The sequence below is a fragment of the Canis aureus genome, chromosome X (genome assembly GCF_053574225.1).
Source record: "Canis aureus isolate CA01 chromosome X, VMU_Caureus_v.1.0, whole genome shotgun sequence".
Classification (NCBI taxonomy): Eukaryota; Metazoa; Chordata; class Mammalia; order Carnivora; family Canidae; genus Canis; species Canis aureus.
This window is the reverse complement of record NC_135649.1, coordinates 119,053,184-119,076,641: the sequence shown is the minus strand read 5'-3', so window position 1 is coordinate 119,076,641 and position 23,458 is coordinate 119,053,184. Positions and strand designations below refer to the sequence as shown.

The following is a 23,458-nucleotide window of genomic DNA, read 5'->3' as shown; positions in this document are numbered from 1 at the left end:
TCAGTGTAAAACCGAGCTCGCTTCTCAGTTTTCTTATCGACACGTAAACCTTTAGTCACTGCTTTATGTGCGTAAGCTTGAAAAAGATGAAGCACATAATTTAAAAATCTGCCAGAGCCCCATTGTTTTGAAACAGTGGGTGATAATTTTTTTTTAAAGACTTTACTTGGCATAGCAGTAAATCTAGTAGATTGATTTAGGTCATATTACGAAGAAAATCCGTGTAATGTATTACAGGAAAATATGTGCCATAAGAAAATAATCCTTAGCAAAATATTTCCTCTATCGTCATATTTGAAAATCTCAATTTTTAAGATAATTGAGACTCATACGAGTTTGCAGATTTTTTTCCTCGTGTGTATTTATGGTGTGAAAGATACGGAAAAAGCATGATAGGTGCAGAAAACCAGAGGAAGGGAGGGGAGGGAAACTGCAGGGAGGGAGCAGTGAAGCACCAACCACAGGGTCATGCTAACGGAGGCTGAGCAAAACCCAGCCCGGGGAGACGCGGGGCAGGAAGGCTTTCAGGCTGAGAGAACTCCGTTCTCTGGGATAACACAGCGATCTTAGCGTTGCACGCAGATGATGGGCTCTGTGGGTCCCACACTCACTGTGTCCTGAGGGCAGCGTGAGGTCGGGCGTCCAGAAGGTTTTGATGGTGGCCGGCCCTTCGCCACCCGCGGTCAGCACCTGCACTTCCAGCCGGTACAGCGTGGACGGCCTCAGGTTGGGCACTGTTAGGACGTTATGGTCCTGGGGCATCACACAGAAAAATGCTCGTCAGTGACCTTTCAGAAACAACAGGCACAGGGGCACACATCCTCTGAGTGACTACCCGGTGGAGACCAGGTGTGAGCACGTGGAAAGCAGGTGTGAGCATGTGGAGAGTATAGATTGAGTGTGTGGACAGCAGGTGTGGCCACACGGAGCATAATAGGTGTGAGCTTGCAGAGGGTAGGAGGTGTGAGTGCATAGAGAACAGGCTTGAGTACAAGGAGAGTAGCGGGGGAGCACGTGGCAAGTAGGTGTAAGTGTGCATAGAGTCGCAGGTGTGAGCGCGTGGAGAGCAGGAAGTGTGAGCACATGGACAGCAGCAGGTGTGAGCACGCAGAGTAGTAGGTATGAGCATGCAGAGTAGCAGGTGAGAACACATGGAAAGCCCGTGTAAGCACGTGGAAAGCAGGTGCGAGTGCGTGGAGAGCAGCAGGAGCCTAGAGAACAGGTGTGAGCGCAGAGCTGCAGGGTTGAGCACAGAGCTGCAGGGGTGAGCACCCGGAGAACAGGTGTGAGCGCAGAGCTGCAGGGGTGAGCACAGAGCTGCAGGGGTGAGCGCCCCGAGAACAGGTGTGAGCGCAGAGCTGCAGGGGTGAGCGCCTGGAGAACAGGTGTGAGCAGGGAGAGCTGTGGGAGTGAGTGTGGGGCCGCACGTGTGGCCGTGTGCTGCGCCGGGCCGCCCGGGCCCCTTGGCAGAGCGAGGCGGTGCCGAGGGGCCAGTTCTCAGGCGCCGTCGGGATTTCAGTTTTTAGTCCTTAACGCAGGACTTTCCCATGGTTTAGAGTTTTCATCTGCACATCTTGTGATGGGAATTCTTGATAATCCGAATTTCAGTGAACGAGCCAACTGTTTTCCTTAAAACACAATATCTGTCAATGCCCATAGCTGAAAATGTTTATTTTTATGCCAACACATTCTTCTCAAAATTCAATAAAACCTAATACATTCATAGAATAAGTACTTTCTAATTCCAAGGAATTTGTCCTTCCGGACTTAAGGGTTTTTTTTCCCTTTTTGTCTTTCTTCCTCTGGAGCCAGAGTTGGATACCCTAAGGGCATTTTGAGGGAGGGTGAAGGCGCACACATGGGCGTTTTTTGAAGCCAAGGAATTAAGCGGCCTGGAAGACAGGCCAGGCCAGCTCGCTATGGGCCGGCGCCCAAATCCATGGGGGGAAGGGGGGACACAACAGGCCCCTTGTGGCCGTCCTTCCCCCAGCTCCGGGCTTGGACCAGGGGGACGTGGGGTTCATGGGGCGACTGGGGAGACTGCGGGTGTAGCCTGCAACAGCAGCCCTGCCATGTGTCAGTGTCTGCGGTGGCGGGGGGAGGGGGGCTTGGGGGGCTTTGTGGGAGGGTCCATGGGGGGAGCTGGGGGGTGGGTGCTCCGTGGGGGTAGTTCTGGGGGGCGCACTCTGTGGGGGGGGCTCCGGGAGGGAGCTCTGGGGGGAGCATTCCATGGGGGGGCTCCGTGGGGAGCACTCCGTGGAGGGAGCAGCTCTGGGGGGAAGAGCTCCGTGGGGAGCTCCGTGGAGGGGCCTCCGGGGGGGCGCATTCCGTGGGGTGCTCCGTGGGGGGAGTTGGGGAACTACCCCGTGGAGGGGGACTCCATGGGGGGCTGGGGGGAGTCCCGGGGGGAGCACATTCCGTGGGGGGCTCTGTGGCCCGAGCCCCCGACGCAGCGGGGCCTGGAGCAGGGCGGCGGGCACGTACCGACGGCAGGATCTGCGAGCGGGAGATGATGCTGTTGGGCAGGCTGTTGTGCCTGCTCTCGGAGGTCACCTCGGCCCAGGTCACCTGGAAGCCGGTGGGCGGCCGCTGCGCGCCGCGGGCCACCCTCCAGGAGAAGTGCGCCGTGACGTTGGCCCCGTGCAGCACGAACGAGGCGGACAGGTTCTCGGGCTTGGCCAGCACCTTGGGCGGGGGACCTGGGGGGGCGCAGGAGTCGCTGAGGCCGCTCCCTGGCCCCGGGGCCCCACCCCGACCGCCGGCCCGGGGCGCAGGGCACGGGCCCCCAGTGTGGCCACGGGGCGAACCCGCGGGAGGGACACGGGGACCCCCGGCTGCACCTGCAAGTCCTTGGGTACCTGCGTCGCCGGCGCAGCTCCCGGGCTTGGGGCTCTTCCCCTTCAGGGCAGAGCAGGGCGGCGTCGTGAAGAAGCCCGTCTCGGCCTTCAGGTGGCCCGTGGGCCCGGTCGGCTGGACCGTCACCTTGTATTTGCAGGAAAATGCTAGATCTTGAAGAATTATATAGTTTTCCTAGAGCGAGAGAAAGAGCACGTGCTCGCAGCGAGTCTACCCGGGGCTTGCACGTTGGCAGGGGACACGCTGTTCCCACCGGGACACTTTCCCGGGTGCGGCGTGTGCAGCGTGGCTTTCCGGAGAACCAGAGCCACGCTGCAGGTGGTGAGGAGCTACGGGCCTGAGCACCCCGCCCCCCCGCTGTGGGCACGGGCTCTGGACCAGGACGCTGAGCGTCCAGGCACGTGTCCCAGTGGCCAGCCACGCGGGGGGTGGCACAAAACTCATTTGATTTTTGATACAAAAATAAAGGGGGTGGGCTCAGGCTTCCCTGAGACAGGGGCTTCCCCCCCACGTGAGTGGGACACGGGCCTAGCCCCCGTGAGTGGGACACGGGCTTAGCCCCCGTGTGAGTGGGACACGGGCTTAGCCCCGGGTGAGTGGGACACGGGCTTAGCCCCGGGTGAGTCTGCCTTTTGAAAAAGGAGGACCATGCTTGGCACCGCACGCTCTCCTCGTCCCGGAGGGCCGCTGTTGGTCCCGGCGAGGCACCGCGGCCACGGGGAGCCCCGGAGCGCGGGCGGAAGGAGGAAGGGGGCTGGGGCACAACGCGCGACGTGGGAACTGCCGGGAACTGCCGCCGGGGCCGTAGGACGGGGCAGCTAGGCTTCCTTTCCGTTCACCGGCCCTGCTTCCCCTGTGTGGGGTCGTATCCGAGCCTGACCCACTCGTGTGAAAGGTGCAGACGGCGCCTCTGTCCCGGGCACCCTGGGTGCAGGACGGGGCCCTGCCGGACAGCAGCGTGGGTGCGTGAGGTGGGGAGCAGGCCGAGGACTACAGCAAAAGCCGAGGCCCGCACACTCCGCCGGTCACTGAAGTCGCAAGCGGGAGCCGTGGGGATGCGCACTGGGGAGCTCTGTGGTTAGTGGACTGGGAGCCGTGTGGACGTGCCATGCGGAGCTGCTCTGTGGTTTGTGCATTGGGGAGCTCTGTGGTTAATGGAGTGGGAGCCGTGTAGACACACACAGGGGAGCCCTGTGGACATGCACTGGGGAGCCCTGCGGTTGGGGGAGTGGGAGTCACGCAGATGTGCATGGGGGAGCCCTGCGATTAGTGGAGTGGGAGCCGTGTGGACGTGCACTGGGGAGCCCTGCGGTTGGCAGACTGGGAGTCCTCCAGATGTGCACGGGGAGCCACGCGGTGGGAGTGGGAGGCGCGAGAATGCACCAGGGGGAGCTGCTGGCCCTTTACCCAGGTGCCAGGCGGGGAGCAGAGCCAGGGCAGTGGGCCCACCCGCGTGCGAGCAGGGAGCCACAGGCCTGCTGCGTCCCCTTGGGTGACGGCGTGCTGCCCCGCAGGAGTGAATGTGCGCTTTGCGTGGGAAGAGACTGCAACCCCACGTGAGCCCCGAAGGGCACCGCCTGGCAGCTGCTCCAAGAATGCGTTCGCGTGGCCGGGAGCGCGGCCATCTGTAGCAAGAGGTAAAGTAGCTGGTGCTCATCGGGGCTTGAAAAGAAGTGGGTCCGGATACAGAAATAGTGCAAGGGAGTATAGGGGAAAGGCGAGAACGTGAGTGGGAAATACCAGAGAGGGAGACGGACCATGAGAGACTCCTAACTCTGGAAAACGAACAAGGGGAGGGGGAGGGCGGGGCGATGGGGTGACGGGCACTCGGGGGGCACCTGACGGGATGAGCACTGGGTGTTATATGTTGGCACATCAAACCCCAATAAAAAAAAACAAGAGAAAAAGAAAGTAAATGGGTCTGAAAGTCGTTTAAAAATGCAGATCAGCAAGGTCTAAGCCTTTGGCGGAGCGCTTTCTGATTCTTCTTTCCATGGGTCACATCGGGACGCCCGGGTGGCTCAGTGGTTTAGCATCTGCCTTCAGCCCAGGGCGTGGTCCTGAGGTCCTGGGATCGAGTCCCTCATGGGGCTCCCTGCTTGGGGCCTGCTTCTCCCTCAGCCTGTGTCTCCACCTCTCTCTGTGTGTCTCTCATGAATAAATGAATAAAAAATCTTAAAAAAAAAAGGTTTATGGGACGCATCATACATGTTCACCTTATGAGAGTTTCTAAAGATGATAGCCAAAGGTTGGCTGGGCCCCTGAAAATGAGCCAGATTTCATATGATTTCAAGGCATGCACAGGTAAAACTACTAGGAGCCTCACCCCTGCCCACAAAAAATTTAATAAACCCTGCTTCTGTTCCTTTTTTTCTGTGCTTTTCGAGTAGGTTTCCTTTTCAAAAATGTTTCTTTTTCTGTTTTTCTTTTTCTTTTCTTTCTTTTTTTAAAGATTTATTTATTTATGATAGACATAGAAAGAGAGAGAGAGAGGGGCAGAGACACAGGCCGAGGGAGAAGCAGGCTCCATGCTGGGAGCCCGACGCGGGACTCAATCCTGGGACCCCAGGATCGCGCCCTGGGCCAAAGGCAGGTGCTAAACCGCTGAGCCACCCAGGGATCCCCTCTTTTTTCTTTTTTTAATGAAGTCTCCAAACTTTGGAAACAGCATGTGGAAAAATAAAAGGAACAGCGTTGGTGAGCATGAGTTGAGACAAGTCAAATCCAGTAAAAAAGTGTATTTCTGCGGACCCACTGACTTGTTTTATCTTACTATCTCTGAGTTATGTGATCAGATAGGATTCTAAAAATACTGTACTTGTTGCTTTAGAAAATACTCAAAAGAAAAATGTACTTACAGATCATGTGTCAGCGTACTACACAGCTGGGGCCATGCCTTCGCATATTTGAGACCGTCCTGCTGCATCACACACACGTCACGGGCGTCAACACTGTGCAGGATTCTCTGCCCTCGAAACCATTTTTTGTTGGCCCGTTGACACTACTCTCTAATTCACGCGTGAACCTCAAGTATTTGAAAGAATTCAGGGAGTAGTGCTGATGGAGTTACCATCCCCAAGGGGTTACTGTTCTCTTCAAAGTAAGAATCAAAAACGTGTTGGGCAGCCCCGGTGGCTCAGCGGTTTAGCGCCACCTTCAGCCCAGAGCGTGATCCTGGGGACCCGGGATCGAGTCCCGCGTCGGGCTCCCGGCATGGAGCCTGCTTCTCCCTCTGCCTGTGTCTCTGCCTCTCTCTCTCTCTCTGTGTGTCTCTCATGCATAAATAAATAAAATGTTAAAAAAAACAAACAAACAAAAAAGGTGGTGCACCGTGTCTGGCAGAGGGAAGAGCTGCCATGCCCCGGCCACAAGGTGCTGAGCGAGCATCAGGGCCCCACAGAGGCTCCCAGGGCACCGTTCCCTTAGGCTGCGCTGCCGAGATTGAGAACATAATTCAGAGCTGTCGTCCAGCCCGGAGGAGCCCCCGAGCCCCCGCAAGGCAACCGTGCGCTGCCCTGGGCACCCCGGAACCGCTGGCCCTTGCCTTGGGGGAGCTGCCCGGCCCACGGGGGCCCAAGCTCGGGAAGCGTGGCGAGAAGGGCCTGGGGGTGGAGGACGCCTCTGCTTCCGCGCCTCGCATTTAGTCGACGCCCGATTTCTGGGAACCAGGCATCCGAGTGTCAGACCCCTGCATGTCTGTCCGCGCCTTTCCCACCCGAGCCCGTCACCTCTCACCTGGGTGATGGCAGCAGCGGTCCCTGGCGCGGAGCTCCGGTTGTGGGCGCAGGCCTCCGGGAGCCAGTGCACGTGGTAGCGGCTGACGCTGGGATCTGCAAGGCCAGGGCACACAAGCTCGACGCTTGGCAGCCTCCCGCCCCCGCCCCTCCTCCCCCAGGGCCAGGGCAGGTGCCACGGGCGGCCCGGGTGCAGCAGGGGGCCTGCTGTGAGTGCATGGGCCTGGGCTGGGCGGCTCGCAGCCCCCCCATCCCCATGGGGGCCTGAGCAGGGAGCCCCTGCTAGACGCCCCACCGTGCACACCAGAGGTGGTGGGATCCTTTCCCAGGGAAGGAATCTACAGCCTACACGGGTGCCAAGTCGCTGCGTGAAGTCACGCGCTGGCCTCAAGCACCACTCTTCTGGGCACCGCCACACACAGCAGTGCTCTCGGGGGCCTGGACCCAACACGGCTGCGTTGGCCACACGTGAGGCCCGGAGGCAGCCTATACCTCATGCTGGAAGGTACTCTGGCCACAGAACAACACAGAAGGTAAGGGGGCAGGTGCATCTCCAAAGGGGACAGGTGTGGCTAGAGTGGCTGGCTCCTCCCCTGGGGATCTGACCCTCAGTGAAGATGAGGACGAAGCCTGGTGGCTGGCGTGAGCAGTGTCGGTGGCTGTGGCCAGTGTGGATTGCGGGGACAAGCCTGCAGGTTGGCGTGGGCAGTGTGGATGGCTGCGGCAGGCCATCTGGCCAGCACCACCCGACACAACCTTGCGCACGTGCTGGCCCTAGCCATTCGTGCCTGTGAAGCTCCTGAAATACTGTATAGGATAAATTCTGAGTGCACGGAAATCAACTTAAACGCAGAGCTGCCGGTGGCTCAGGGCCACCACACTGGGCGGAGTCTGGCCCCAGGGGGCAGACTCCTGCCCACTGTGGGGCGGGCGCTCCCCACTCGGGATGGAGTCGGGTTTGCCGCCATGGAGCGGTACATGGTCTCCGGTGGGCCCCTGAGGACCGGGGACTCCAGGAAGCCGGGGCCCATGTCCAGCACGGCTGTTTTCCTGAGAGGAGGCACGGACTGCGACACCTGCTCGCCCCCTTTCGGCCCCAGCCCCCCGAGCTCTGGAGGCTGCCTGGTCCGAGTCCGGGGCCCGTCATGTCTGCACAGACCAGCTCTGTGGATACTGCATCCATCCCCGCACTTCCAGGGAGGCCGGCGCAGTAGGAGCATCACCAGCTCACGTCATCACATGGATAAGCAAGACCACCCTGCAGGGGGCGGTGTCCATAACCCAGAGCCACCTGAACGCAGGCTGGACAGGCTCTCCACAGCTACATGTAGACCAGAGGCCACGGCAGAGGGGGGAGAAGGTGGAGATGGGGTGGGGCCCCCACAGAGGGAGGAGGGGACCCTCACTGCAGCCCCCAAGGCACTGCGGACCCACACAGGGCACACAAAGCCCCACAACATCTGGCTTTGAACACCAGATGGGCACAACATCACAAGCTCTTACAGTCACTGGGGCTTAACACCTGGAACTTAAAAACCAGTGGGCGGGACTCTGCAGAGCTAGGGGGTAAGAGAAAACTGAGTTCCCAAGTCCCCACCCTTAGAGAGACAACACCACAAATAGCCCCGCGAGATTCTGCAGCACAGAAGCAGGCATCGAAAAAATGCCTGAGCTACACCGCAGGGAGACATGTTTATTAATCTTGGAATGTGTGCTGGAGAGGCAGGGATCTTTGGGAAATTTCTCCAAGTGGCAGGCACCGCCCCCTCCCCCTGCGGATTCACAGACACCTGCCCGACCAGTGCAGCACAAATACTCTCCACCTAGCTCGCTGACAGTGCTGCTGTGCTGCAGGCTCACGCCCTGAAGCCACATGTCCCTCCTGCAGGAGGCCTCACAAACCCTGGTAACCCCAAATGCCCATCACCCCAAAGTGATGCCTGTCGCTGGGAAGAGGGGAAAACAGGCAGTTTGACTGCAGCCCTAGCAGTGGGCTGGGGACCCACATGGACTGCAGACCCCGCCACCAACACAAGCCGCTCAGGGGACAACACAGACAGTGGCCCCTAGTTCTGTGCTCCTGCAGCTCTGGAGAATGCTGGTCGCACCCACCTCAAGGCCAACATGCCCCAGACCGGCCCATTAACACTGCAGCTCACAACAGGCAGAGAGAGCCCTTGCAGATGACTGGACGGAAGGCCAACGCAGCTCAACCACAACAGTAGGGCGCACACGACACACACAAGGGACACCCCTGAACTGCTGGGTCCTGGGGAACAGGAGACAGTGCACAGCAGGGCGCTATAGGACCCATTGTAAGGCCACTGCTTTTAAGAGGAGATGTAGAGAAGAGGGCAAAAAGGAAAAAAAAAGAACTACAAAAACAATTGTAAAACAAATAGCCAAATTGCAGTAAGTACATACCTGTCTATCAATAATCACTGTGAATGTAAATGGACTAAATGTCCCAATCAAAAGAAACAGGGTGACAGGCTGAATTTTAAAAAAAGCAAGACCCATCCATATGCTGTCTGCAAAAGACTTATTTCAGACCTAAAGACACCTGCACATTGAATGTGAGGAGATGGAAAGGCATTTATCATGCAAATGGAAGTGAAAAAAAAAAAAGCTGAGTAGCAATACTTATATGACAAAACACACTTTAAACCAAAGACAGTAACAGACAAAGGGAGACACTATGTTACCATAAAGGAAACAATCCAACAAAGATATAAGCATTGTGGTTACTTAGGCACCCACAAGGGAGCACGCAAATACATAAAGCACTTAATAACAAACCAGAAGGAACTAATTGATAATAATACAATAATAATAGGGGACTTTAACATCCCACTTACATCAATGGACAGACCACGCAAACAGAAAATCAACAAAGAAACAGAGGCTCTGAATGACACATTGGACCAGATGAATCTGAGAGATTTAGAACATTCCATCCTCAAGCAGAATACATTCTTTTCAAGTGCATGTGGGGCATTTTCCACAGTAGATCCCACGTTAGGCCACAAAACAAGTCTCAACAAATTCAAAAAGATTGAAGTCCTACTGTGCAGCTCTTCAACTATATCATTATGAAACTAAAATCAACCACAAGAAAAAAAAATCCAGAAAGAACACAAATATATGGAGGTTACATAACGTACTACTAAATAATAATCTGGTCACCTGTGAAATCAAAGAGGAAACCAAAAATACATGGAGACAAATGAAAATGAAAACACACGGCTCAAAATCTTTGGAATGCATTAAAAGCTATTCTAAGAAGCTTACAGTAATACAGGCCTACTTCAAGAAGCAAGAAAAAGCTCTAACCTTATACCTAAAGAAGCTAGAACAAGAAGAACAAAGAAAACCCAAACCAGCAGAAGGAAGGAAGGAAATAAAAACGATTAGAGCAGAAATACATGAAACAGAAACTAAAAGAACAATAGAACAGAGCAATGAATCCGGGAGCTGGTTCTTTGAAAATATCAACCAAATTGATATACCTTTAGCCAGATTCATAAAAAAGAGAGAGGATTCAAATAAAATCATATGTGAAAGAGGAATAATAACAACCAACACCACTGATAGAAAGGATTATAAGAGAATATTATGAAAAATTATATGCCAACAAACTGGACAGCCTAGAAGAAGTGGATAAGTTCCTAGAAACATACCTCCTAAAACTAAATCCGGAAGAAATACAAAATTTGAACAGATTGATTATCAGAAAGGAAACTGAATCAGTAATAATAATCAAACTCCCAACAAACACAAGTCCAGGACCAGGTGGCTTCAGAGGCAAATTCTACCAAACATTTAAAGAAGAGTTAACACCTGTTCTTCTCAAACTATTCCAAAGAGTAGAAGGAAAGCTTCCAAATTCGTTGTATAATGCCAGCATTACCCTGTTACCAAAGCCAGATAAAGACACTACAAAAAAGGGGACGATAGGCCAAAATCCCTGATGAAGATGGATGCAAAAATCTTCAGCAAAATATCAGCAAATCCAATCCAGCAGTACATTCACAAAAGCATTCTCCATCATCAAGTAGGATTTATTCCTGGGATACACGGGTGGTTCAGTATTTGCAAGTCAATCAATGAGATATATCGCATCAACAAGAGGAAGGACAAAAGCCACATGATCATTTCAAGAGATGTAAAAAAAGCATTTGACAAAGTACAACATCTGTTCGTGATAAAAACCCTCAACAAAGTAGGTTTAGAGGGAATACACCTCAGCATAATAAAGGCCATCTATGAAAAACCCACAGCCAATGTTACACTCAATGGTGAAAAACGGAGCTTTTCTCCTATGCTCAGAACTAAGACAAGGATGTCCACTCTCCCCACTGTTATTCAGCATAATAGTGGAAGTCAAAGCCACGGCAATCAGACAAGAAAAAGAAATAAAACACATCCACGCTGGGAAGGAAGAAGTAAAGCTTTCACTATTTGCAGACGACATGATACTGTATATAGATAAGCCTAAAATTCCCCCCCCAGAACTAATAAAACTGATTAATTCTATAAAATCAGAAGATACCAAACCAATATCCAGAGATCTGTTGCATCTCTATACACCAAGACTGCCATAGCAGAGAAATTAAGAAAACAACTCCATTTACAATTGCACTAAAAATAATAAAATACCTAGCAATAAGCTTAATCAAGAAAGTAAAAGACATGTACTCTGAAAACGATAAAACATTGATGAGAGAAACTGAAGGGGTGCCTGGATGGCAGAGCATGGGACTTCTGATATCAGGGTCAAGTCCCGAGTTGGGCATGGAGCTTACTCAAAAGAAAGAAAAAAACTACAGATGACACAACGAGATGGAAGGATATTCCCTGCTCGTGGGTTGGAGGAACAAATATTATTAAAATGCCCATTCTACCCAAAGCAACCTACGCATTCAATGCAATCCCTATCCAAATAGCAACAGCATTTTTCATAGAGCTAGAACAAACAATCCTAACATTTATATGGAGCCGCAAAAGACTCTGAAGAGCCAAAGCAATCTTGAAGAAGAGGAACAAAATGGGAGGTATCAAAATCCCGGATGTCAAGATACCCTACAAAGCTGTAGTCATCAAGATGGTATGGTACGGCCGTTAAAACACACACGTAAATCAGTGGAACAGAATGGAGGGAACCCAGAAATAAACCCGTGATTATATGGTCATTAATCTTTCCCAAAGGAGGCAAGAGTAATTAATGAAAACATCTCTCCAACAGATGGTTTTGGGAGAACTGAACAGGTACACACAGAAGAATAAACCAGGACCCCCTTCTTACATCTTACACCAATATAAACTCAAAATGGACTAAAGACCTCACTGTGAGACCTGTAACCATAAAAATCCTCCAAGGGAGCACAGACAGTAATGTCTCTGACATGAGCCCTAGCAACATTTTTCTAGATAAGTCTCCTGAGACGGGGGAAACAAAAGCAAAAATAAATTATTGGGACTTCATCAAAATAAAACCTTTTGTACAGTGCAGGAAATAATCAACAACCGAAAGACAGGCTATGGATATCCCGAATGAGACAGGATATATATTTATTTATTTATTTATTTATTTATTTATTTATTTATCTATCTATCTATCTATCTATTTATCTATTTATTTTTTTTTTGAAAAAATCTTTAAAAAAAGATTATTTATTTATTCACAAGAGACGAGAGAGAGAGAGAGAGAGAGAGAGAGAGGCAGAGACCCAGGCAGAGGGAGAAGCAGGCTCCATGCAGGGAGCCTGACGTGGGACTCGATCCTGGGTCTCCAGGATCATGCTCTGGGCTGAAGGCAGAGCTAAACCGCTGGGCCACCTGGGCTGCCCAGGACAGGATATTTACAAATGACATATCCAGTAAAGGGTTAGTATCCAAAATATATAAAGAACGGATACAACTGAACACCAAAAACCCAAAAAACCCAATTAAAAAATGTGCAGAAGATATGAACAGACATTTCTCCAAAGAAGACATACAGATGCCAACAGACACATGAAAAGATGCTCAACACCAGGGAAATGCAAATCAAAACTATGAAATACCACGTCTCCCGTCACCTCTAAATTAAAGAGAATGGCTGTCAGAATGGCTAAAGAACAGAGGAGACCAGTGTTGGTGAGGATGTGGACAAAAAGGAACCCTCATGCGGTGTTGGTGGGAACGCAAAGTGCTGCAGCCACCATGGAGAACAGTATGGAGGTTGTTCAAAAATTTAAAAATAAAACTACCTACCCCGTGATCCAGTAATTCCAGTACTAGGCGTTTACCCAAAGAACAGAAAAACACTAATTTGGAAAGCTGTACGCACCCCTGTGTTTTTTTTTTTTTTTTTAGTTTTTATTTATTTATGATAGTCACACACACACACACAGAGGCAGAGACATAGGCAGAGGGAGAAGCAGGCTCCATGCACTGGGAGCCCGACGTGGGATTCGATCCTGGGTCTCCAGGATCACGCCCCGGGCCAAAGGCAGGCGCTAAACCGCTGCGCCACCCGGGGATCCCCGCACCCCTATGTTTACAGCAGCATTATTTAAAATAGCCCAGTTATGGAAGCAGCCCAAGTGTCCGTCAGCTGATGAATGGATAAAGAAGATGTGGAATGTGTGTATATACCGTGGAATATTACTCAGCTAGAAAAAAGAATGAAATCTTGCCATCTGCAACAGCACTGGTGGAAGAGTCGGTCAGAGAAGGACAAATACCATAGGATTTCACTCATATGTGGAATTTAAGGAACAAAAGTAACAAGTACAGGGAAAGAGACAGAGACAAACCATGAAACAGGCTCTTTACGGAGGAAAACTGGTGGTTACCAGAGGGGGGCAGCGGGGGAGGCGGTTAACTCGGTGATGGGGATGCAGAGCGCACCCATCACGAGCACTGAGGAGTACACAGACTTGTAGGATCACTATACTGTCGTCAGACACTACTATGACAGTGCACGTTAACCGCGCTGGGATGAAAATAAAATACGGAAGCACCAATTCACGTCCCTACAGAATTGCTGAATCACTAAACTGTACCCCTGAGAGTACAGAACACTGTCTGTTAATGATACTGGTTATTTCTCAAGATCCCCAGAGCGGGGGATCCCTGGGTGGCACAGCGGTTTGGCGCCTGCCTTTGGCCCAGGGCGCGATCCTGGAGACCCGGGATCGAATCCCACGTCGGGCTCCCTGTGCATGGAGCCTGCTTCTCCCTCTGCCTGTGTCTCTGCCTCTCTCTCTCTCTCTGTATGACTATCATAAAAAAAAAAAAAAAAAAAGATCCCAGAGCGTAAAACACCCACGCTATGCTATGCTAGCTAAACTGTGTCCACGTAACTCATTTATACAAATATCTTGTCTTTAGCTTCATCTTGACAATTACGAAAATCCCTCAAGCCTGTACTTAGGACCTCAGGATCCCAGCATTAGCTAGAATATTAAAAACAGCATCATTCAATCAAATGTTTGCTAAGGGGACACATATGAAAATTCTAGGCTAAATGCCTTGTGCTGCTCTGGTTCTTGAACTTAAGTTTTTCCTTCTGCAAATAAGTCAGTAAGTCCTTGAGAAGTATTTTTAAATGTTGAAATTTACTTTCAGGACGCTTCAACTATGCTTCAAAAAGGAGATGTTTTTTTGTTTCTAAAATACATCTAACTCACAGTGTCTGGCATAATTAAAGGCTACAAGAAATAAATGTTTTAGGATTTATTGATCTTAGAGAGCATGAGTGGGTGAAGCTGAAGGAGGAGAGGGAGACCCCCTCGAGCAGACTCCCGCTGAGCATAGAGCCGGACATGGTGCTCGGTCCCAGGACCCTTAGATCGTGACGTGAGGCCAAACCAAGAGTTGGACACCCAAGTGACTGTGCCACCCGGGCACCCCAGGGCCGCAAATTTTTAAATTAAATGTTAATCTCTAAATTCTGGGGTGATTGAAATCAGAGCTCGGAGAAAGGCCATCTTGGAGCGCCACTGCCTAGCAAAGGACAGAAAGTCACAACGCTGGTGGCGGGGCACGCACACCGGCAAGGGCATCAGAAAATGCCAGCTCCCTAGGGCAGCAGTTTCTGATCTTCGCGGCATCTCAAACGGCAGAAATACCACCTGGTACGTAGTAGGTCGTCAATAAATGTTAGTTAAATGACTTCCTTTCAGGAAGTAGTGCCTTGGTCTCTATATTTGTCAAAAAAAAAAATGCTTTGGTCAGACAGATTTTCTGATTTTGGACAATTTTGTAAAAAGAGTAATTTTGAACACCTACTACACAGAAGGCATTTCTCCTCAAAGTATATTCTCTCTCTCTCTCTCTCTGAGCTAATTTTTAAATATTTTTGGAGCGCAAATACTAAGTCTAAACCCGAAAGCTTAAAAGAATCAATTGTGGATTCTGCTGTCACACAGTAAAAGTGAACTGATGTCTGCAGAATAATAAAATCACTAATTAATTACATGAGCTAAGAATAATAAAATTACTAATTAATTAAATGAACTGTACCTTTTAGAAGAATGATGGTTCTACAAAATCAGTGTTGAGGATACTTACTTCTTTCCAGAGCCTTCACTATTATACCCCAGCTACCATAGACACTAAGTTGGCCTATTATATGATGTTTGAGTCATTTCTCTACAGAATTATATGCTGTGTCAAAATAATAACAAAAAACTTGAAGCTCTCTCTTTGGAAAATTTCAAGGGAAATGAACAGATTGGTGCTTTTGAGCTCCTAGCTCCAAAACCAACATGCTGGCCACCCTCGCTTTTTAGGAAATGTGACATATCTCGAAACCAATTTCTACTTATAATTTTGTCTCGATCAGTGAACAAGATTCTCGTCTACTCTCATTTGTCACAAGCGTTCGGGTTTTGTGTGTTTTTTTTTTTTTTTTTTAGGTTTCAAATCAGTGTATCCGCTGGTGAACATTAGTTACAAGTCAATAATCAATTCAGCTACTTGTGTCACAGACTTTTTATCACCACTTGAAATGGGTCTTACCACGTTGCATAGGGTGCACACAATGGAGGGTTTTTACAGAGTCAAAAAGTTTACAAAAGGCAGCCAAAGCGTCCTGCTCCGGGACAGGAAGAGATGCCGTATTCACATTCTGAGCAGAATTCGCATGAGGACTGTGTGTTGACTTAAAAGGCACCTCCTTTCCTAGGTTTGTGATAATTATGAACAGCACTTGCTTCAGAAAGTTCTGGGGGAACCGTGGTTTGGGTTCTGCAGGTCACACGGGGCCTGCCTAACGCGCTTCAGGGGGGAGAACAATCTAGAGCATGTGTGGAGCACGCGCCGCCGCCGTGGTGAGCGCTGGGCCCCCGAGCTCCCGGTCTCCTCCTCGGAGGCTCTGGCCCCGCGAAGCTCCGGGTGGGATATGCTCGTTTGGCTTTCAGATTTAAAATCAAAGGGGAAATGGTGTGTGGATGTAATGTAGCCCAGGGGGCTTTTGGGGAAAAAAGACAAAACTCGAGGTAGAGCGTGAGCGTTCTCAGGACCTCAGCGGCCGTGGGATCTGCTGCGAGTCGACGTCCACCTGCAGACCCCGACGGCCCAGTAACTGCACCAACCGTGGCTCCTGTTTCTCCCACAGAACTCCCTGCTGGGCTCGGGGCTCTAGGCCGACCGTGACGTGTATGTGCAGCGCATGTACGTGTACACTCGCGCACGCACGCACACGATCTTTGAGACCATCATGACCTTGGTCGTCCCGCCCTGCAGTCTCACCCTGTGGGAACACTGACCATTTCCTGCTGCTGAGCGAGGGCAGCGATGGTTCATCCCATTTCAGGTGCCAAACTCAGTACCTAGACTTAACCGCGTCTATACTGCAAACTCAATCCTTGAACGTTTGCCAAAGGTTCCTACACCGTTGTCTGCAGAGGAGGAGAACAGGGTCAGTCCTAGAGCTACGAGGCACTCACCATCCTTCTTAAAGTCCCATCTCTTCTATGCTTCGGTCACCCTTCCACCTGCAGGAAACCCTGTAAGAGCCCTGACGCCTATGGGGTGATTACCAGACGCCGTCCCCACCGTCGGTACGCATGCTCCCACCCAAGCCCCACAGCACGCCTACGAGGTAGTCTATCATTTTCCCTTTAGTTCATCATGTTAACAGAATAAGAGAGAAAAAGTCATTGATCTTCTCATTACTTTCAGGAAGAATATTCGATAAAAATCAATGCATATCCATGATAAGAACACTAGCTCAGAGCAGCAGGGGACAGGGCGCCTGGGTGGCTCCGTCGGTTGAGTGTCTGCCTTCGGCTCAGGTCATGACCTCAGGGTCCTGGGATCGAGTCCCGTGTCATCAGGCTCCCGGCTCAGGGGCGAGTCTGCTTCTCCCTCTGCCCCTCTCCTCACTCGTGCTCTCTCTCATTCTCAAGTAAATGAATACAATCTTTAAAAAAGAAAAAAGATCCACACGGCATTTTGTTCGTCTGCTAAAGGGTGTCTGCAGAAAGCTGGCCCCTAGCACGCCCGGTATAAAGTGCTCAGCGGCCTGTTGCGCCAATCGTTTCATAGGAGCTCGGTGTATGAAACCATCACGTTGCGCACCTGCGCGATGGTCTGGGTCAGTTCTGTCTCCATACAGCTGGGGAAATAGGAGCAGCAGATATTCGCACATGGATATAAAACTGTGTACACTGGCACACGCTTGTATCCATCCACACGCGCATAAAGATCCCATTACTTCACCCCCCGCCCCTGTGAGATGGGCACGCTATTGCCATTTTACAGATGAGACACTGATGTGTGAGTGGGGAGGGACTTGCCCGACATCACACACTTGGCGAGCGGTTCGCCTGGGCTTTGAAACCAAATACATCTCCTTTTAAAGACTGTATTCTAGGACGCCGGGCGGCTCAGGGCGTGATCCCGGGATCCAGGATCGAGTCCCGCATCGGGCGCCCGCTTCTCCCTCTCTGCCTGCGTCTCTGCCTCTCTCTGTGTCTCTCATGAATATATAAATAAAATCTTCAAAAAAACTAAAGACTGTATTCTTAAACTCTATGTTATTGGGGTTCAAAGAGTAGTTGGCAAGCGTGCAGTGTTTTACATATAGTGACTCCCTGCAGATGTCCACCACGGTGACTTTTCTCAGCCATCAATACCATTACCTTGTTTCCATATAATTAGTTGGAATCACTAGTAAATGATCAAGTAACCAAGAAGGACAGAAACTAGTGCTTCTGTTTAATTCGGCTTTGAAGAAACAGAAATGAAGGCGTCAAAAATAAAAACACATCACGTCTGCAGTGATCACTCCCGCTCCACCCTGTGCTGAACGCCACAGCCAGCGTTGAGGCAAGAGAGCCACGTGAAATGTCAGAGGTCTGGAGCGGAAAATATAACCTTTGCATTATTTACGTGCCACATGGTTGCTTTTACAGACAAGCGGGAAAGGACTATCGCACGGAATGTCACGAGCAAGGTAACATGACAACAGAGCTGGCTCCACCATCCAGGCATAAAGAGAGGCTGTATTTATGTCTGTGACAACCAGAGTCAGAAAATAAAACTGAGAAAACGTGTGCGTGTACGTAATGGGATCAAAATAATCAAAGACACTTTAGAAAATTGATATGAAATCGTACGATGCCTCTGCCTTATATATTGTAAATCACTGCTGAGAGAGAATCTTAAAAACCCGAATAAACTGACACATAAGTGTGCATATTTTGAAGATGCGAATTCTCTAGTCATGACCAGAGAGGCTGATTGTCATTTCAACAAAGATCTCGGGAGGTTTTTGTGGAAATTGACAAACTAATGCACACACTGATGTAAAACTACAAGGGGCCAAGAAGAGTCTAGAGGATTTGAAAATGAAGTAAAAAACTGAAGGATTGTGATTTAAGATATTTACAAATCTACGGTGGTTAAGGCAGTGTTGTAATGCCAGAGAGTTGGAAAAATAGATAAGAGGCCACAGAAAGTTAAAAAGGTAACCTGCCTGCACTGTTGATTTAGGGCCAGGGTAGCAGACCAGAGCTTGGGCGAAAGAGTCATTTTTATAATTTTTAAATTATAAAATAAAAAAAAAATACGTATTTTCTTGAGAGAGAGAGAGTGAGCACAGGTGGGGAGGGCCAGAGACAGGAAGAGAAGGTCTGGAGCAGACACCCTGGTGAGTGCAGAGCCTGATGCAAGGCTTGATCCCAAACCCTGAGATCAGGGCCTGAGCCAAAATCCAGAGTCAGATGCTCAGCCAGCTGAGCCACCCGGGCGCCCCAGGAAAGAGTGCTTTTTACATAATGATGCTCTGTCAGCTGGAGATCGGGAGGGAAACAAGAATAAAAGGACAGTGACCCCTATAACTAAAGTCAGCTCCAGGCGGAAGTCAGCCCGAGAGAGAAAGGTGCAACACTGCCTTCTAGGGGACGACGGGAGGACCCGTGTGACCCTGGAGAAGCAAAGACTCTCCACCGGGGCCCAGGGAGCGGTCACCTAAAGGAGACAAGATGATGAATCGACCCCCTCTAGACCTGAGAGCCACTGAGAAGGAAGGAAGGCAAGTGTTGGTCACACAGGGACCCCGCAGGTGACTCATACCCTCGATGCGTAAGGGACGCTTGCAGGACAGCCCGCGGGGCGAAGACGCACGTTCAGACAACGCACGGCTGTCAAGAGGCAGCAAGCTCAGGAAGATGGGAGTTCCGCAAGGCGGGGAGCGGGTGGGGGGCGCCCCAGGATGGTCGTGCCCTGCCCGTGGGAATGTCAGCTGGCGCAAAGCTCTGTCTTCCAAAGCTCTGGGCGCTCTAACGACCGAAAGGCCCCCGCTCGTCGGGGGTGATATGTGCCCCAGAGGCCACAGCAGCAGCGTGCCTGTGAAGACAGGCCGACATCCCTGAGGTGACAGGATGCCACGCGCTGACCGATGACTGGCTCCTGGAAAACAAGGGCCGGGCCCCTCACAGTGCACAACAGCAAGACATTTAACTGCAACCACGAGAGGACCGAAGTGTTTTAAGTGTCTCGTTCGGGTGATATTTTCCTTAATATTAACACCGTGGCGGGCGCCTGCGTGCATCTGTCGGTCGCGCATCTGACTCTCGGTTTTGCCTCGGGTCGTGATCTCAGGGTTGTGGGATCCGACAGGGCACTGGGCTCCGCACTCAGCACGAAGTCTGCTTGACATTCGTTCTCTCTCCCTCCCGCTCTGCCCCCCCCATGTTATCTCTAAAATAAATAAATCTTAAAAAAAAAAAAAAAACAAGTCAACCCCGTGGCGCGACCTTGAGTTCGCACTAGCAGCGCGGGGTCAGCGGGCTACTTAAGGCAGCCGCCAGCGAGGAGAGCGTGTGCGCACCTTCGGTCTTTTTCCAGTAGACCTTCACCTGCAGTTGGTTGTCTTGATAGAAGGGGGCTCCGATTTCCAGGAGGCGAGCGGGCCGTCGTCTCTGGAAAGGGGGCTGTATGTGCGTCGGGCTCTTTCTGGATTTTCCGACGTGCTCTTCTGCAACAAAGTACGACATTGTGATTCGCTGGTCAAGGTAACGGGCAATCAGTACACATTCACCCTTCGGGGAGGCTCTGGGTTAAACCAGACGTACGGATACGGTTTCTCATGATAGGTTTTTTAAAAAAGTTGTGAAGAGAGTAAACGAAATGATATGAAGATACCACGTGGCCTGGAAACCACAGAGCTTTGCACAGATGTGCCGGCAGTTCTACGCTCCCAGCCGCCACAAGGTCCCCTAAATGGGCACTTTGCTGTGTTGACTCGCACCTGAAGTATCACGTCAGCAAATGCACCTCGATGATACTTCAGATGAGGCTTTAGGCCTGAAGGCTGCCTTCGTTCATGCGCTCACTCGTTCTTTCCTGTCAGTCCCCGGTGAGACCTCCTAGGTGCCCGGCAGCGAGCCCGGGGCCACAGAGACGAAGCTCTTGGGCCCGGGGCTCTTGCGAAAGCAGCAGGCAGGTGCAGGTGATCCCGCACGTCGGTAGACGAGGGAGCACAGTGGGGGGTAGGGACGTGTTTGTGGCTCCCAGCCCACTGTTGCCTGTTCTCTGGAGGAATTGCCTAAGAGTGTCTGTGGCAACGAGTTAGCAGAGAGGATAGGACATTTGTAGTAGGCAAGGCGATGCTCTAGGGACGGCGAGGCCGAGTCGTCTGCGGACTCGGTGCTGCTCTCCCCACCGTCACTGTAACTCTGTCTCCACCGCACACTTACTGCAACAAGGACTGTAAATGGGATTCAGACGACCCCACCCCTCACATGCCGCCCCACATGCAACGGGACGCAGAGAAGAGCTGCACTCAGAGAAAACACCAGGAAGCATTCCCCTGAACCCAGGAATCCAAACTTGAAATCCTCGCGCTTGGCCGAGGCCACCTCCCGTCACCATCTGGCTCTGCCTCTACTGTGGTTTGTGTCGTGCGGCCCTCACGTGGCTGTGCCTGTCCCCTTCATGCCATTCCCAGTTCCTGACACCTGCTGGGTCCCTGGTCAGCGCGCGCCAGGCTCTGTCAGTGCAGCTTGCAGTGCTGCCCCCTGTCCGAGCCCTGACGACCCCTGACCTCTGCGGGGCCCCAGCTGCTGTCCTCGGGGACGATGTCCCGGGAGGCACAGAAGCAAACAGCCTCACTACACCCGTGGTTTCCCAGCGTTGGGTCTTGTTCCCTGGGCTTGGCTGCTGCCGCCAGAGCATGAGCGCTGGGAGCCTAGGGAAGGCACCGTGTGGGGTGAGCACATCTGGATTCAGGACCCTGGCGCTCAGCCCTGTGGGGGGCGGGGGGGGAGCGCTGACTGGAGCATATGAGTCCCTTGGCTCTGGAGCCACTGGGCTCTTCTCCAGGAGCTGCGCCAAGGGGAGAACCTGGCTCCGCAGGGGACTCGGGTGGGTCCCGGGGGGCCCGGGGGAACCCCGCTGCTGTGTGCACACTGCTGTGTGCAGGCCTGCTTGGCCTCTCCGGGAGCTCGACTGCAGCCATGGCCTGGGTCCCCCTCTGACACCATCCATGCCAGGGGGTGTTCCCCACTGACACCATCCACACTGGGGGGTGTCCCCCTTTGACACCATCCACACCCGGGGGGTGTCCCCCTCTTAGGCTCTCATCCCAAAGTCATCGCTCTCCTGAGTTCGCCATGAACTCCTGCTGTGCACACCTCAAGCACGCGTTAACTGGCTGCCTAAGGACTGAGATTTTCACAAGCCCATGTGTGCTTCCAATAATCCCTTGAAAGATCTGTGGCTTTGAGAATTCGCCAGCGGATACTCAAGATAAGGTTTAGATACTACGTTTAATCTCTATGCAAATTTTATTTTCGTATTTCCTGGGATGTCCCGCAGAAACTATTTTTCATTCCATACACGTTGGATGTAGTTTTCTGTGTGTCAGGGCTGAAATGCATGAATGTGTAGTGCTGCAGACGCTCGCTGCATGGAAAGGACAGAGGGGCTCAAGCCTCAGGCCTAGGAGCGTGGCCCTCGCAGTAAGGGGGAGCCCTGCACTTTGAGTGGTAAATAAACGTGCAATAAAGTCCCAAAGGTAAGAGAACGGAGAGAGTAGGCTATTTTTCCAAATGTCAAAACTGATAAACTTTATAGATTAAGAGGTTCTGCGTGTATCTGTCTGCATGCCAAGTGTCGTCTGCAGAGCTCGAGGAACACCCAAGGTGCAGGCAGCAATGTGAAGCATCGGCCCTGCGACAGCCCTGCAGATGCTCCTCCGACCTCCAGAAAACCAAGCTGCCTTTCCAGCCAAGGCTGCTATGTCGCTCGTCCTTCGAGGGGCGCGTTTATAGAACGTAATGAACGTTCAGCCTGTGGCTGCAGAGACGCTGAGGAGCCCGCAGGCCTGGAGAAATGTAATTCAGAAAGTGATTCACATGCTGGCGGGCACCCCCCCCTCTTGCCCCTGAAAGGTCATGTCCTTTGCCTGCACGACGAAGCTGTGATCATTTACTTCTGGTTGGTCTGTGATGAATACACAGCGTCCTTGTAAGAGGCAGCGGATGCTCTGATGAGACCGCAGCCCAGCGCGGGCACCCGAGAGCCTGACAAGGAGCAGGTGTGCATAAGAGGCTGAGCGGCTGCTCTGATGAGACCACAGCCCAGCGCGGGCACCCGAGAGCCTGGCAAGGAGCAGGTGCGCATAAGAGGCTGAGCGGCTGCTCTGATGAGACCACAGCTCAATGCGGCACCGAGAGCCTGACAAGGCGCAGGTCCCGAAAGAGGCGAGCGGCTGCTCTGAGACCGCAGCCCAGTGCGGGCACCCGAGAGCCTGACAACGTGCAGGTCCCGTAAGAGGCAAGTGGCTGCTCTGATGAGACCACAGCCCAGCACGGGCACCCGAGAGCCTGACAAGGCGCTGGTCCATGAAAGAGGCGAGCGGCAGCTCTGATGAGACCGCAGCCCAGCGTGGGCACCCGAGAGCCTGACAAGGCGCAGGTCCCGTAAGAGGCGAGCGGCTGCTCTGATGAGACCGCAGCCCAGTGCGGCACCGAGAGCCTGACAACGTGCAGGTCCCGTAAGAGGCGAGCGGCTGCTCTGATGAGACCGCAGCCCAGTGCGGCACCGAGAGCCTGACAACGTGCAGGTCCCGTAAGAGGCAAGCGGCTGCTCTGATGAGACTGCAGCCCAGCGCGGGCACCCGAGAGCCTGACAAGGCGCAGGTCCGTGGGGCCTAATCCGCTGCGAAGCCCGAGTCTTCCCAGCACAGCCGGGACCCAAAGGGTGTGCGCTGTCACCGGCGCTTTGCTCTCCTCACATATTAGCTCCCTCCATCACCTCTGTGAAGCCACATGAGAGGCTTCGGCTAGTCCTGACTCCGGTGGCCCTTAGGTGTAAGTGTTGTTGACTTCTAAAAAAGATTTTGTTTGTTCATTTGAAAGAGAAAGAGA

At 52.1% G+C, this 23,458-nt stretch overlaps 1 protein-coding gene across 1 annotated transcript in view; it reads right to left on the bottom strand.

Annotated features, from left to right (window-relative positions):
* The window catches only part of ANOS1 (anosmin 1), a 187,382-nt gene that overhangs the window by 4,401 nt on the left and 159,523 nt on the right, over positions 1-23,458 (bottom strand). Inside the window, exons 9-13 of the mRNA XM_077888262.1 lie at positions 19,918-20,064; positions 6,592-6,686; positions 2,859-3,030; positions 2,485-2,699; positions 612-753 (exon numbers count right to left, since the gene is read on the bottom strand). Coding sequence (XP_077744388.1) covers positions 612-753; positions 2,485-2,699; positions 2,859-3,030; positions 6,592-6,686; positions 19,918-20,064 — 771 coding nt within the window. The remainder of the gene's footprint in view (positions 1-611; positions 754-2,484; positions 2,700-2,858; positions 3,031-6,591; positions 6,687-19,917; positions 20,065-23,458) is intronic.